At 41.0% G+C, this 17080-nt stretch overlaps 1 protein-coding gene across 1 annotated transcript in view; it reads left to right on the top strand.

Moving 5' to 3' along the window:
- Nucleotides 1-17080, top strand: part of MYCBP2 (MYC binding protein 2) — a gene marked incomplete in the record, with an annotated part of 5088083 nt that overhangs the window by 1943080 nt on the left and 3127923 nt on the right. The window contains 2 exon segments of the mRNA XM_044072904.1: nt 11120-11254; nt 11350-11433. Of these exon segments, the coding sequence (XP_043928839.1) occupies nt 11120-11254; nt 11350-11433 (219 nt within the window).

The following is a 17080-nucleotide window of genomic DNA, read 5'->3' as shown; positions in this document are numbered from 1 at the left end:
CATTGAACGTCAGTCTAAACGCCTTTTTTCTGTGCTGGTTACAGAAACGTTTTCAGATAAGTGCCCCATTGGGGTTCGTTCTTATATTCTCTCATTTTAGCATTGTTGATTTACATGTCATCCAGAAAAGGAAAATGGCAGTGTGTGAGATTGATTCCCTATAAAGATCATCATGAACTGTGTGTCTTCTGTTTGGGTGCTTCTCACGATGATACACAGTGCTCCATTTGCCAAGCATTTTTCCCTAAAACCCTACTTCTCTATTTACCTAGTAAACCAACATCTAAACTTGTTGGTGCATGGTGCTAAGGCAGAGTCTTCCCATCCCAATTGTCAGCTGCTGGCCAAGAAAAATGCAGGTCTGATTCAGCTGCTGTCCAGCCTCCCCTGGACATATCTCTCGAGGCTGGTGAAAGCTTGGAGGATCGCTTGGTTGTTGCTTCATATTCCTCTGAGGTGACCCTGTCGGAGGCTGGCATGGGTGCAACTTCTCACATGTCCTCGGAGGCTTTTTAAACATCTGCTCCAGACGCTGAGGGGGGGGGGGCCTCAGCTGATTATATCTGAGGGATTGAAAGGATTCTGCAGATTTTAATTCCGGAGGAAATTCCTACTACACTGATAGTGTTAGCAAGGGTCTGACCCTCCTGGTTATTTTTTGTGTGGATGTCCCACAAAAGAGGAAACAAAAAAACAAGCATATCTCCCCTGCTGTAAAAGATCCCCAATGTGTATGGCAATATTTTACTCAGCAGTTATTCAGTATTTTGATGGCTGTAAAGCCTCCTCAAGGAGTGTCTGTGCCTTCCCCTCCCTGGTCCTTTACTCCTCTGAAGAGATCTAGGGAGTAAGAGTCTTCTGATGAGGATCTGGATTCTAGGGAAGAGTCCTTGGCATACTGTTCTCAAATCCCTGTGGGTCTGAGAAAAAGGATTCTATCTGTCCAGCTTCTCCTTTAGAAGAACTCTTCTTTGTGGGAATTATTTCACATGTGATGGAATTTTTCAAGTGGGATTGTTCTGAGGTTTCTTGTATTCAGAAGAGGTGCTCTGAACTTCTCCAGATGGTTTCTCCCAAACCATCTGTTGTTACTCCAGTTCTGGGTGCCCTCCTGGATACCTTATTACCTTCTGCAGCCCCTGATTCTCAGCCTCCAGATCTCAGGAAACCTGACAGATTGTACCAAGTGCCCGATGATTGTAAATTTCTGTATAGATGTTCTACATATATATGTGCTGATCCTTCTGTGGTGTCTGTCTCCTCTAACAAACCCTCTAAGATGTTGCCTTCTACCAAGCTGCTTCCTTCAGACAAGGATAGGAGGGCCATGGAATGACCGGGCAAAAAGTTATACTGCTGCTGTCCTGACTTTTAGAGCTGTCAATTAACAGACTTATAAACTACGTATGTGTTAGCTGTTCTTTCTCAGGCTTCTCGGGTAGTTTCTGACCTTCACAATTCTAACAGGAAGCTTTCGTCTCTTTCCTTGTTGCGTTTTACCCATCAAGTGGCTTGTCATGCCATTAAGTGTAGTTATGATGCAGCTGCTGCTGCTTCTAAGGCTGCTACATTTGGTTCTCTTCTGGGGTGTAACTTTTGGCTTCATCTTCAGACTTTGCCTGATAACATTAAGGCCAAATTATTGGATGCTGCTCTTTATTATAAAAATCTTTTTGGCTCTGCTGCTGCTGAACTTTTTAAATCCCTCCAGGGTAAGGGCAAGGCATTACAGGAGTTGAAAATTTTTCTTTCCCCTATCTGCAAGTTTCAGAGGAATTATCCTTTCAAATCTGCTGCTGTTCGCAGACACACTAACCCTCCACACAAAGGTAAAGAGTTCTAGGTGTGAAACTCCAGCTACTCAGACCCCTATTTCTCCAAAACCTCCTTTTTCAGGATGAGCCAAGTTCTTTCTTATATTTTGCATCCCTTTTTCCTTGTCTCTTCATCTTTCTATGTCCCTTCCATATTGATTAAGGAATTTGTAAGACTCTTGGTTTCTGCCCTTCATCCATCAGGGGGTATTTCATGCTATGAAAATCTCTTCCTCCTTTTCTGGGCATCCCTCAACCTCCTGGAGAATAGCTTCCTTTCGGTACAGATGTGCTTTATGCTCTTTTAGCCCGGGGCACCATTCAAGTTGTGCCCCCTGCCCAGGAAAGGAAGGGTTTTTATTCCAGAATGTTTCAGATCCCAGGAAGGAAGGCATCTGGAGACCAATTCTGGATCTTTCTCAGCTCACCATCTTTCTGAAGGTCTCCCTGTTTTCACATTTTGTCCCTTAAATTTTTATTCCCCCTTCCTCTATCCTAGGCATTTCTGGTATCTCTAGATTTCAAGGATGCCCATTTCCACATCCCCATCCGTCCATCCCCTTTTCAGGAAATTTTTTGAGTTTTTGTTTCCTCCTAGCATTTTCAGTTTTCTGCTTTGCCTTTTGGCCTTTCTACTGCCCCAAAGGTATTCACCAAATGCCTCTGTCCTGCCATTGCTTTTTGCAGGTTGAGAGAGGTTCCAAGCTTTCCTTATTTGGATGGCCTGCTCATTCAGGCTTCATCTCATGAGGTTCTGCTTCATGACCTCCAGTTTACTGTTTTCCTGTTGCAAAGCTTTCAAAAATCAGTCCTGGTTTCTTCTCAGGGTCATGTTTTTCTCAATTGCAAGATCCAGACCATTCCCATGCTGGCATCCCTGCTTTCCCCAAGGTTCTTTATCTCTGATTGTTTTTTTCCAGTCTGTTCTTCCTCTGGCTTCAGTCACAGACCGGGATTTTCTCAGGGTTCTCGGGTTTATGGTGTCCTCCATTCCTATGATGCTTGTGGCCAGGGTGCATATGAGAAAACTCCAGTGGTGCCTCAAGTCAGTGGAGCTTCAACACTACCATCTCCTGTATTTCCTAGTTCCCTTCCTTCCCTGTCACAGGTTTGAGTTTCAGTGGTGGATTCATCAGCTTTCTCTCAACCCAGGAGTTCCTTTCCAACTTTCAGTCCTATCTCAAGAGCTCTTTTTGATGCCTCTGACAGGGGGTGGCAGCTTCCTTCGGTTCTCTGAAGGTCCAGCGTCGTTGGCCTCTTAATCAGTGGTCAGGCCACATCAACATCAAGGAGATAAGAGCTCCTGTTCTAGCTCTTCATTCCTTTCATACCCCCTTTCTTCCCTGGCTCCTCAAAGTTTTTACAGACAATACCACAGTGATGTGGTATGTCAGCAAGCAAAGGGGGGGGGTCATGGTCCTACCTTCTTTGCAGGCTCACTCTTCAGGTCTGGCATCTTTGATGTCCACTATCAAGTGACTCTTCAGGCTGTCTACAGTTCTTCAGAGCAAAATATAATAGCAGACTCTTTGAGCAGGTGCAACACACAGTCTCATTAATGGATACTTCACAGAGATGTGTTTCTGGACAGTGTCCATCCATGGAGTATTCCTCCGGTAGATCGTTTTGCCTCCCCTATGAAAAGACAACTTCTCTTCTGTTCCAGAGTCCCAAGTCCCCTGACTTGGAAGGTAGACACACCAACTTTTCCTTGGAAGGTGATGTTTCTGTATGGCTTTCTTCCCCTTCTACTGCTTCCTAGGGTCCTGCACAAGATCAGGCAAGACCACCCCCCAGAATCTTACTGGTGACTCCGTTGTGGCCCAGACAGCATTGGATCCCCCTTTTTCACCTGGCCAGGGGCAATCACCACATGTTACCTCACAAGGTGGACCTCCCCACACAAGACAAAGGGGGTCTCTTCTCCATTCTTACTTGTCCAGTCTTCAGCTGACGCTGTGGGTGATAGGGTTTTGATCTGTTTTAGGCACCTCTTTTATGAGTACGTGCTTCAGGTCCTGCAGGAGGCCAAGAAATCCACTACCAGGAAATCATATTTGTCCAAATGGGAGAGATTTCCTTTCTTATGCCTCTCTTGTAACCAGGATCCCTCTTCAGTGGAGATTCCTCTGGTTCTTTCTTATTTGTGTGATTTGCTCCATGCTAGGTTGGCATATTCTTCAGTTAAAGCTCAACTATCACCAATTTCTGCTGGTCTGCCCTGAACTCCTCCTCCTCTGTCCTCTAGGTTTGAGGTCCAACAGTTTTTTAAGGTGTTGTTCATATTATGCTTCCCAGAAAGCCTATTTCACTTTCCTGGGACCTCAGTTTTGTTCTTGAAAAGTTGACTTGTGCTCCTTTTGAGCCTGCTGCTTCAACTTCCTTGCATCATTGTACTTGGAAGAGTGTTCTTGAGAACTATGAGAAGTGGCTTTATTGGTTGTATTATTGAGAGAGAACTTTAAACTTTGTTTTTTCATGAGGGAAGAATTTTTTTTGGGGGGGGAGTAGTAGTTTGGTCTTTTTTGAGTTCATGAGTTGAGTTACGAAGCCATGTTTCAGTGGTTGTTAAAGCTTCCTGAGTAATTTTTTTGAAGCGAGTCATGTCAGATGTACAAATGAGAGTGAAATCATTTGTATATTGTATTAGGGTGGCCTGTTGTGTGGATGTATAGAAGGTGTTGTGAAAATGTTCGAGGAGAGGACCAAAGATAGAGCCTTGCGGTACACTGGTGGTGACTGGGAGGTAAGAAGAGGATGTGGAGTGCCACTTTACTGGCTGATAGTAGCTTTTGAACCACAGAAGGGTGGGCTGAGAGAGACCTAGTGAGGACATTTGAAGTAGAAGTTTGCTGTGCCAAACAGTGTCCAAAGGCTTTAGACAATTCTATAAATAAGGAAGAGACAAGTTTGCCATTATCTTTAGCTTTATTGACCGTATTTGTGCAAGTTAAAAGGGCAGTGCTAGTAGTATAGGAAGGACAGAAGCAGGCTACAATCTAGCAATTGTTTTTGAATACATTTTTCAAGTATTTTGGTGAGGGGGAGATAAGATTGCTATAGGTCTAACGTTAGTAATGTTTGTTGAATTTCCTCCTCTGTGCAGAGGGATAATGTTTAACTTTTTCCAGAGAGAGGGAACGTGAGTTTCCTGGATTGACCTGTTTATAGGGATTGAGACAGGATATGCAATGCTATTGGCTGCTATTTTTAGGTATTCACTTGGAAGATCATCTGAAGATGAGCATTGTTTTGAGTAGTTTTATGTAGAATATGGGCAAAGGTTTGAAGATGAAAGTGGATGTGGTGTATGTGGCTGCTGGGCAGGGTTGAGATTAGATGTTGAGGAATCCTTGGTTAGAGATGGTATATTACTAATAAACTAAGAGTTGAACTGTATTTCAATGTCAAGTGGTGAGCCATTGGAGAGGGGTTTTGGATGAACTTTTGGCCAGGATGTAAGATTTTTTTAATGGCTGTCCAAAATTTTTAGGGTTATGTTTAGTATTATTCTGACTGTTTTAGTATAGTATAATTTTTTGCCATAATTTATTTGCTGTTTGATTGCAAAGCATTCTGAAGTTTTTAGTATATTGAAGTGTTTTATATTTTTGCCATTCCTTCCTTTTCTCTCTCCTGGAAAGCATTCTTCTGTTGTTGGATAGCCAAATTGCGTTTAATTTTTAGTCTGTTCCTTCTAGGAGGTACAAGGCTGTTTAGGATATTTAGAAAAGTTGTATTGAATTCATTTATGTCATTGTCCAAGGGGAGGATTTTTAGGAAATTCCAGCTAATAGATGATAGTGTAGTAATTAACATTTCTTGGTTAAACTTGGAAAGGTTAGGTGATGGTTTATAAATATGCTGTTTAACTGGATGTATGAGATGTCTGGTCATATAGATTGGGAGATGATCATTGAGAGAGTTTGACATTTGTACCTGTGGTGGTGTATTTTCTAGAGTCTGATACTAGGATCCAGTCTAATAGGGAATTTGATATCTTGCTATAATATGTGGGGCTATTAATTAGTTTTGTGAAACCATCTATGTCCATGCCAGATGTAGGGGAGTTAGAGTTTAAGACCAACCACTTGACATTCATATCACCTAGTAGTGTTTTTTTTTTGTGTGGAAATGTTGTGGATATCAGTGTAGGGTATCTTCCAGTATAGTTACATTGTCACTAGGAGGGAGGAAAAGGACAGTGATACATATTTGTTTATAATTGTTTATTTTGAGGAAAGTAGTAAGTATTTGTTTGCTGTAAGGGGAATTGTGGTAGGTGTTGGGAAATATTAAAACAATTCCACCACCTTTCTTCTTTATATGATCATTACATATATAGTCAGGAGGTATAACTTTGCAGTCGTTTATGCTGGGTGTAAGCCAGGTTTCTATTACTGCAAGAACATCAGGCTTGTGTTGGGTGATCCAGGCATGTAGTTCAGCAGCTTTATTTCTTATGTTGATAACATTTATTGCATCAAAATTAGATCACCAGGGTTGGGGACTGGCTGCTGTTGAGTTAGAGTGTGGAGGAGAATTATCTTTGTGTCATTGTGATGGGTAGGATCAGGATTAGGGTGCATATCTCCTACAAAGATTTTAGTATATTGGGGAGTTGTGCATACTTTTTTTTGAGAGGATTTTTGCACTTGTTTTGGTTTGAGTTCAAGTGCAGTTAATCAGTCTATATTTGGAATAAAGGTAAGAGACAATATTAAATAGGTTTGGTGCAATGTGTGGAGAGTGTAAAGAGGAAGTATGGATAGGTGGTTGGGATAGAGTTGGAGAGATGTTGAGACGTGTTATTGAGTCATGTTAGGTTGAGAGATAACTCAGTAGGAAGAGAAGAGTAGAGGGTAAGCAGAAGAGTAGCATAATTAAGTACAGAAGTATGTATTTTATAGTTGTCTGGTAGTGGGGGGGGTAGCAATGAAGACAAATAAGAAGTTGCAGGTTAGTAGGAGATTCAGTGATGGTGGATTCTATAAGCTAGTAGAGGATACGTAAGGAGAGAAGTATTTTCTATTAAAGAAGAGAGTTAGGTTGTCCTGGAATGTTCTCTGGAATGTAAGGAATTGAAGGATATGAGAGACTTGAGTATAATGATGTAGTCAAAATAAAAAGAAAGGAGGGTTTATTTGGGAAAAGTGAAAGATGCAATGTGGAATTGATATGTATTATTAGGGAGGGTTTTGATTATAATGGATATAGTGCAAATCAGTATGGGAGGAAGAAAGATAGTTGGGAATGGAACTAAAAATTAAATGGAGATTGGGAAGTAGGAAACAAGAAACAGGAGTGTATGTATATAATTAGTAAGCTCATTTGGGGATGGTTTTAGAATAAGATTCACAAGTGAAATGTGTATGTAGGAAGTATAATGTTGGAGTATGGGGGAGTGGGTGAGAATTGGGGGTAGTGGAGCGAAGCAAAGCCAAGAGTAATAAGTTTATAGCAAGTACAAAGCAATTAACAGAGCGATGAGAAATAAATACATTTTTGTCATTCCCTGAGGCTAAATAACTAGCATATGTAGTATAGTCTACTAGTCAAGAAAAAAGGGACAGTGGCCAACTCAGTAAGAGGTCAATAGAGTGCATGTATTATTCCACGAAGACCTTCACTCACAGAGCAGGTATGTATGTGACTAAAGTTAATACATAGCAAGGTTCTTCATGATAAATGTGATTATATTATACAATGACAAAATTCTCAATATACTTGTAAGAGTAGGACCTTGTGGCAGAGCTTCTAAAGTATTGAGGTCAGATGCAGTGACAGCAGGCTATTAAACAGTGACAAAATTCTCAGTATACTCGGAGTAGAGTAGAGCCAGGTTAGAGTTTCTGCAGTATTGAGCTCAGATGTAGTGACCACAGGCCATGCTGTATGAAGGAAAAGAATGACTGAGTGTAAGAGAAGACAAAATAATTGGAGCCATTCTAGCAATAAGTATAATTACTCCTCTTTTCCTTTGTCACTGATATTCTGCTGAATATCCATCCTGAAATCCTTTCTTTGTAAAACTCACATGCTCACTCCTTCCAAATGTGTCTCCTACAGCATTGCTGTTTGCATTCTGAATTTCTTAATATAATTCAATACACCTTCCTTTTTGTCTAGAACTGTAAGGCCATTTACATGCCAAGATAATATGGGTAGTGTGGCTATTATGATAAAAAGCTATTGTTCCCACCTGTTATACACATCAGTTTTTCTGAATGTGTATTTCCATGTTTTGGGTCATTTGTACACACTGTTTGGCAGCAATTTGCCTTTATTTCTTAATACCCTAGATGTAGAAGTCACTTCTTTTGAAAGAAGGTCCTTGCTGATGAGTTTTTTTTCTTCTATAAACCCTAATTCATTCTTATTTCTGTAACTGGGTTACATTACATTGCTAAAACTTAGGTTTCGTATTTATTTTAATATTTAAGTTGTTAAATCTACTGTTTTTCATATCCTATTGGTATATCTCCATGCCCATTCAATCAACTCCATTATTCACCATAATAAGCCAGTGGTCTGTGTCTGACAAAGTTTGCGGCTGACTGCAAGCTGGGCTTTGTCTTAAATTCCCTTAGTGATGTGAACATCCTCCAAGAAGGCCTTACTCAAACTAAAGACTAGTGCCAGAAGCATGGCCTCAGGCTGAATGCCAAGATAGGCGTCATTATCCCCTTTGGAGAAAATATCATTCCCACTAATTATCACATTAATAACTATGTACTAAGCATGCAATCAGTAGTGAGGGACTTGGGCACCCAGGTTGATATCACCCTGACTTTTGACCACAACATTGCCTCCATTGTACAGAAGGCTTTCTACATGGTCCACCTCTTAAATAAGGGTATTTCATCCAGAAACAAAGAAGTCATAACATCCCTGTACTCCTCCCTTATCAGACCCATTATCGAGTACAATGACCCCTTCGGCATGTACCTTGCCAAGCACATGCAGCAGTTGTAGAGACTACAGAGGTTCCTTACCAGGAAAATCCAGGGTCTCAAACACCTATCCTATACAGATAGGCTAAAAGCCATGTCCCTCTACCAGTCTCATACAGACTGCTCAGAGGTGACCTGTGTGTGGCATACAAGGCCATTTCAAACCCAGTCTTGATGGGGTTGCATATCCATAAGACAAACTCCACTCACGCAACCCGCACACAAGGCCTTAAACCTGTTCTGTGACATTAATAAAACTTGTTGGCAGGATAGATTTATGTTCCAAAGACTCCTCCCGTCTGTGGAATAGACTTCCTCTCCATGCCAAGCAGAGTACCTATCTAGCCGGACGGATAGATGGGAAACAGAAAATATACCCCTTGAATCCCACCTGTGTCTTTGCTGGACACAGAAAACAGGTGCTGACTTTGAGGGAACATGGGCAAAATTCTTCGCTAGGCTTATAAGGGCCTCTGGGTCAATAGCCTAGTATCATCCTATGAGCCTATAAGTAGTAGCTTTTTCATTAGATGCTGTGATGCCCTTGCTCCGGCCCGGCAATCAAGGAGCCTCAATCCTCACCACTAACACCAGAGAGGGCATTTCATATATGAGGAAAGAATAACAAATACACACAGTAAAGTGCAATTTGCCTTAAGAGCACACAGAGATCACAGTCAGTCTGGGGCTGGTCACTCCCTTGCTCTCCAGGTCCCCAATAAGACTCCCCTCTGGCACAGCTATAGGGTCCAGATCTCTGCCTAGCTGGGCAAGCTAAAATCTCCATCACCCTCTCTATCCAACTAGTGCTTTGTGTCCCTGCCCATGTAGCTGACACACACACACACACTTTGAGATAAGAGTTTGTACAACCACACAGACACTTCTGGGGAAGGCTGGCACAGGTTCTCCAGCTGTGCCCCTTTTACCCAGACTATACGGTAGTACCCTGCCACCACCCAGCCAATACTTATCATCTACTCAAAGGCCCTTAAAAGGATGTCCATTTATTACTGTGCAATAGTATTATCCAATTGGTAGTATGACTACAGTCAAGGCTTATCAGAGTAGCTATGTACAGTTTTACCAAAGGCATACAAGTACTCTAGAAAGCTTAAATTATCTTTACACAAAACAGCCACAGTTGAAAGGTTTTAAAATATTTAATAATAAATAATTAAAACCACAAGACAATATTTTCTACTACACAGTGCTAGACAAGAGTTCCGAGATCACACACAAATACTTAAAATAATTCAGTAATACAGTTCTGACATCACAGAAAAACACTTAGTCTAATCTTTCTAATTTCTAGCTATTCTTAAAAGAAAACACAAGTCTAAGATAGCTTATATAAAACAACAGGCAGTGCTGTCAGTTAGATGGTCCAGACAAAAATGATTAAGGCCTTCTGATTCTGTTTAAATTGCTATTGCAGTTCTGATAAACATTACATCATTTCACACTTTCCTGATGTTCCCAGGCCAACAGAAACTGCATCTACATTCTTTTACACCTCATTTTTGTTATTTTTCAGCTGGTCACGAGCAGAGCAATAAAAATACATTTGCTGGTTTAAATCTAGCAATTTAACTCTTGGTTAAAACAGTAGAAAGAATTTCTTCATCTAGACTTTTCGGCACCATTGTCTGCATGAAAGGGTCACCACGTGCCTTACTTTGGTTGGTAGAGTGCACTGTTGTCACATTTTTTCCAGTTCCACATCTAACAGCAGTTTTTTCCATTTAAGACAACAAGCCTGTAGTTTACATTCACATTTACAAATGATAGAATTATGTATAATATGTCTTCACCCTTCTCTACCCGTCTTTACAGATGCTTCTAACAGAGTCTCTTGATAGTAGCATAACCAATGTCTCACCAACCAGAAAACTCTCCCACATTTTCACAGTATAGTCCAAATATTTTGGAGACACTTAGAATGGCATTCAACCCTTTTATGCCTCCGCATTTTAAATATTATGTAGAGTATCATGCAAGAATTAAGGAATAGTGGTTGAATTCTGATTTCGACAGACATTGCCCATATCTGACATCTGTAGTGAAAAGCCGTAAGATTTTGTCACTAGACTGTGGACAGTGATCTTGCCTTGTTTTTCTCAACATTCCCATAGCAGTTTGGTAACACTGAAAAAAACATGTTTGGAAATTTCACTTCTAGGCTTGCTGTAGTGGTGGTGATTATCTAGTTATACATAGTTTCACAGTAGTCTGAACATGCATCCCAGTATTGATACCTTTCTGAATGTAAATGCATAATCTTAGAATGTCTTGCAGTTTATTTTCTTGTTTTAGCAAGTACTTTTGACTTCTGTGCTTTGCTTTTTTTAGGGAGAAGTATGCTATGATGTTTGATGAACCTGTGATTTTACAAACTGGTTGGTGGTATGTGGCTTGGGCTCGGGTTTCTGGCCCAAGCAGTGACTGTGGTTCACATGGGCAGGCCTCAATCACCACAGATGATGGGTAAGTGTTGGCTTATTTGATGCCTTTCATTTGCAGTGTTTTGTTTTAAGCTTGAAAAAAAGATGAATCATTCTACATACCTTTCTCTGTTTTAGAGTTGTTTTTCAATTCAAAAGTTCAAGGAAGTCAAACAATGGTACAGATGTCAATGCAGGACAGATCCCTCAGCTGTTATACAGGTGATTACTGCTTTTTCAAAACTTTGATTCTTATTTAAAAGTGTTGAAAAGTTCTGGAGTTGTAAGTTGAATGAAGCATAGCAAAACTGTTGTAAATTTTGTCATCAGGACTGCAAACAGAAATTGAAGAATTGATCTTGTAAAGTCCCTGCTGCTTTTTTCCCTTTGTTGCATTTACCTGACATTACTGTCTAGTTTCTACTATTTTCTCAGTTTAAAAAAAGTCCGTTAGTGCAAGACAGCTTCTTTCCACAGCCCTTTTTCCTTAAATTTTTTGTGTAGGTTTTTTTTAAATTCTAAACAAAGTATTTCTGCAGTAAGGCAACTTGTATTAACCTTCATGGATCTTGTATACATTTTGAAAGAATTTTAGAAAGCAAGAAAATAATGCACTGGATTTGTTTGTCATTTTGGGTGGCTGCTTAACTGTGTATGCTAATGTTGTAAAACTTGTAATGTTTTATAACAGTAGTTAAATTGCTTTAAGGCTCATAATTCTGGTTTGCCTAGTGTTCATGTATCCACTGCTGTCTAGTCTTCTCCAACTTCTGTAGTGACCTCTGTGGACAGGCACCACCATTTACATAGTTTACTAGGCAAATATGGGATAGACGTTTGCCAGAGTTTTCTTCCATACCACACACACACTCACCTGCAGACAGCTTAGAGTTGCCAAACCACCTAACTCATTTCTTTACAATGTGGGAGGAACATAGAAATAGTACTAGGCAAGCAGTCACAGGAACTATAAGATGCCTAGTCATGTATACTTTTAACACATTTAAAAGTTCTTAACACCCTTTGGTAGTACTTAGTAGTGGTCACCTCTCAGATTGAGCAGGGATGTACTTGATGAGAAAACCAGAGTACCAAAAGAGGACTAATGTGAGCACTTGGAAGACTTGCAAACTCCACACACAAGTCTTCCCAGTTGAGAACTGAACCAGATAAACTCTTTTTATGAGGCAGTAGTGCTAGTACTTACTGTACTTCTGTGCTGCTCTTGCATTACATAGTGGAATTACAAGGAGGTGTCCTAGCTATTGCCATGGTTTTCTTCCTTCTTGCTGCTTTTTACTTTTTTTCTGTTAACTTTTGGTTTAGATAGAGCATTTGAATTCTTTCTGTAATACTGGAAATATTTCTTTAATGTTTTAGCTGTACAACTCGCACTCCCTTCCCACCATTTCTGTAATCTTCTCTGGTTACAAGAGGCTCATTCTTTGTTCCAACTAACATGACCTCTCTAGAATATCTATGTGGAGTCTGGTTGTAGTGCCCTGCTTCCACTTATCATCCCAGTTTGGTTATGATGTTCTTTGAAATCAGTGTTGTAATACTGATTCTTGGGTCTTCCTGATGTGCAGAAGACCATGACCAGCCTGATTTCCAGAGTCGTCGTATCATCTCTAGCCGACATAAGTCCAAAGACTAACATCCAGACATCAGAGTATAAGAAGGGAGTCGTCCTACACCATCTTCAGTTCTTTCAAGCCATGCAGTCCAGTGTATTTCACATGTGATTTGCACACTCGCAGTCCATCAGTCAGCTTGTTTTTCCAGAGAACCTTCATTTTACATTCAGTTAAATACCCCATTGTGTAAATATCTCTACTTATTTAAAGTTCAAAAAAATTCAACAGTTGTTTGAAATGTCTGCAAGAAAAGATGCTAGCTAAGGTGTACTCCGTTGCAGATTGAACCTTATCTAAGGAAGTCCAAGAGATATCCAGAGAAGCTTTACAAGTCTCCAAACACTATCTATGTGGCTTTGATGCTTTAGGTGCTTCTTCCAGAGCAGCTGCCACAGGTTCTGTCATTTGTAGACATGCATGACAGATGAAGACCCATCCCCTGTCATATCAGGTAAATTCTGTATTACTTGGATGCTTCATTTGACAACGATTTTTTTTTGTCCTCCAGCTGAACAAGTTTTTGAGAAACTGGATAAAAAAGGAAAACAAAATTAAAACTATGAAAGAATTTTAACCCCCTCACGTTACTGTTTCCCCTCCAAGTCTATTGCAGGTAGACTCTTTCTTCCTAAACCAATGGAAATCCATCACCAGGGACCAATGGGTCCTTAGCATCATAGAGAAAGGGATACTCTATTCAGTTCAGAGGAATACCACCCTTCTTGGGCATTCCGAAGTCACCAAAAGAGCAAGATAGCCCCTTACCAGCTATCCTAAGGGAGATACCTCACCAAGCTTCCATCCAGTCTGTCATTCCAGAACAAGAGGGAAAAGGCTGCCTTCTCAGATATTTCTAGTTCCAAAAAAAAGAGGACACCTGGAGGCCCATCCTGGACTTCTCAATGCTAAGCAAATTTCTCAACATCGCAAAATTACTTTGCAGTAATTACTAACCATGATCTTCCAAGATGCTTTTGTGGTCACTCTAGACCTAAAAAAAACGCTTGTCTCCATTACCCCTTAGCAGATAGTCACAGAAAGTACTTACGATTTATAACAAGTTCCCACTTCATGTTCTGTGCATTACCATTTGGACTATCTACTACTCCCAGTGTTTTCTGAAAATGTCTAGCTTCTGTGATAGTACATTGCAGAACTTTAGGTGTTCATATTTACCTCTACATAGACTGTCTTATTTAGGGAAGATCCACGTCAGAGACCTTAAACGTCTTGCAAATCACCATAGACTGCTATTAGAAGGTAAGTCTTACTTTAAATCTTCAAAAATCCCAAACTCTTCCTCAAGCATTTCTGGAAGCCCTCATAGATTTGGTTCAACACAAAGTCTTCCTTCCCCAGGACAAGATAGCCTTGTTGATCGGCTATCTGACCAGTCTTCTTCCAAAGCAGCTCATTACTGCAAGAGAATTCTTGAATTTACTGGAGTACATGGTGCCCTGCAATGTCATGATCCCACATGGCATCCTGCATAGTCATGATCCAATTTTCATAGTTAAACATGAGGAAACTCCAGTGGTTCCTGAAAAAATGTTTGGGAACCACATTTCCAACCCCTGGAAACCCTACTGCCTCTCCTATGCCTGAAAAAGGAAATCTTGTGGTCGAAGAAATCAGTACCCAAGAATGCGGGACAAATTCACTTTACCAGAAGCAGACAAGACCATCACCACAGACATTGCAGACATATCTTGAGGAGCCCACGTAGGTTCCCTGAAAGTGCTGGGTATTTGGTCCCCACAGCAGAGGAAGTTGCTTGTAAATTAGGAGTTACTAGCGGTCTACCAGTGTATAAAAGCTTTTCAACAAACCTTAAGCCCAGGACCCTGTAAATCTGGACATACAACACCACAGTGATATAGTACATAAACAAGGGGGAACATGTTCTTCGTGTTTCACTGTTGCAGTCATTACATTTGAGTAATCTGCTGGCAGGCTGCCCTCATTTGGCCTGAATTCCAAAGGCTTGGGTCCTGCGTCAGTTGCTGTCTCCTCTTCCATGATGTCAGGTTGTCAGAGGTATAAGACATGCAGCCAATGCCATTTTCTTCAGTCTTTCTTGCCGCGCGATGCCCGAAGCAGAAGCATTTCGCAAGTGCCGGTTGGCCGACTACTGAAATATTTGAGTTTGAGTTTCAGAACCGAAGTCTTCACTAAAGCTAATTAGCCTGTTGGGGAAACTTTTTTCTTGCTCCATACCGATGTTAGAAAAAGTTAATAATTGTATTACTTGTGGGAAGCAAATACCTTATAAGGATTTCCATTTATACTGTATTCCTTGCCTAGGCCCTGATCACAATGTGCCTGGCTGTCGGTTTTGTGCTAGATTTAACCAATGCACTATTAAGCATCGGTATATTTTTGTCTCAAAGTATTTTCGAAACAGATTTAACTACCCAGAAGTGTCAGATAGCAATCCGACTACCGGTGTACATAAAAAACACAAAGAAAAGGACAGAGAAAGGCAATCGAGATCCAAAACCAATGACGAAGCTTCTCCTAAGCCAGTCACCGGTTCACCTGTACTCAGTGAGGTGCTTTTGCAGCCACTGATACCCACTACTTTCGAGTCACAGGCTTCTGTCGACACCCATGTGGAGTCCGGCATGCCACAAGATACTCAAGGTATTGGACCGACGGATGTATCTCCCTTGGATGGGTCCGGAGCCGCTGAGCAGGCACCGGCTTCTGAGGGTGTATTCAGACCTCAACATTTGTATATCAAACCGACGACAGTTGCAAAACCAAAGACAAAAGCAACTTCTAAAACTAAAAAACCGACGCATGAGCCACGAGCACAGGCCTCTATGCCTCAAAAACAGATGATCAGATGATCAATATGGCTGAAGACCTTATTACCTTGATCAGGGGTACCCATCCCCCTCCAGATAAGAGGCCTAGGCAAGACACTGATTATGCATCTTCAGATCAGGTTTCTATTTCTTCTGATTCCTCTTCTGATCACGTATTATCTATACCTCCCTATGAGGATTCAGATGCAGAGGAGTCTATACTCTCTGCATCACCTCCTGAGGATTATTCATTTGGAGAAACTTTGCATACTTTGAGGGAGCATTTTCACTGAGAGAGTCAAGATTTCTCAGAATCAAAAAAGAGGCTCAGGGATTTCCTTCTTCTCCCTCAGCACAGGCCTTTAGCCATACCCCCTGTTTTAGACATTGTGGATGATGTGTTTTCGGAGTCAAGCTTGATCCCTGACTCCTTACCTCTGGCTCCCAGCAAGCCTGACATATTACAGGGTCCCTGACTCTCATAAATTCCTATTTAGAAACCCTGCTGCTGATCCTGAAACTATTTCACAGGGTCCCAAGGGAGTTATGGCCTCAAAAGCAAAAAATCCTACCCCCTCTGACAGAGTTTCAAGAGCACTGGATAGATGGGGAAAAAAGGTTTATACATCAGCTACCTTTGCATTAAGGGCCTTAAACTATCAATTTAATATGCTCAAGTATCAACAACATGTTATGGGATTGCTAAAACAGAAAATGATGTTGATTTCTGAATGTGCAGGAAATAAAGAAATGCAGGAATTATTGCATGCAGCTAAGCAGGTTGGAAAGCACACTTTGCAATGTGGTTTTTGATTCTTTAGAGGCCTCCTGCAGGGCCGCGGTTACTGGATCTGTGATTAGGAGGCATGCCTGGTTAAAGGAACAAAATTTGCCTGATCATGTTAAAGCTAAATTGTTAGTTGCACCCTTACAGCATGGTACTCTTTTTGGAATTAAGGCAGAAGAGGTTTTAAAGAAAATGGAAGACAAAGCTTAGTCTATGCAAACTGTAAAAGACTTTTTACAAGTGCAGCCACCAAGATTCAGTAGACACTGACCTACAAAAAAATTGGTCCTTTCCTGTGTCAGACAAAGCTCAAAGGGGCAAATCCAAATGCCCTAAGGGTTCCAGATACCAGGCGCAAGATTCATACAGGTCAAAGCAATGGGACGCTTCTACCTCCAAATCTGTAGGAGATGAAGCACAAACCTACAGAAAACAGTTCCAATGACTTCCCCCTACCTGCACCAAGCACTTATCTTTTGGCGGCACCCTTAGGAGGAAAATTAGCACTTTTTGCTCAAAATTGGCAGTTAATAACCCAGGACAAGTGGGTGCTAAACATAGTATCACAGGGATACAGATTCCACTTCTATACTCTACCAAAGGCAAACGGTTGGCCAGATCTGCCAAAAAATCAA

This window comes from Protopterus annectens, chromosome 5.part1 (assembly GCF_019279795.1).
Source record: "Protopterus annectens isolate FY-2018-M chromosome 5.part1, PAN1.0, whole genome shotgun sequence".
Classification (NCBI taxonomy): domain Eukaryota; kingdom Metazoa; phylum Chordata; order Ceratodontiformes; family Protopteridae; genus Protopterus; species Protopterus annectens.
Note: the sequence above shows the minus strand (reverse complement) of the source record. Positions and strands in the feature narration are given on the sequence as shown.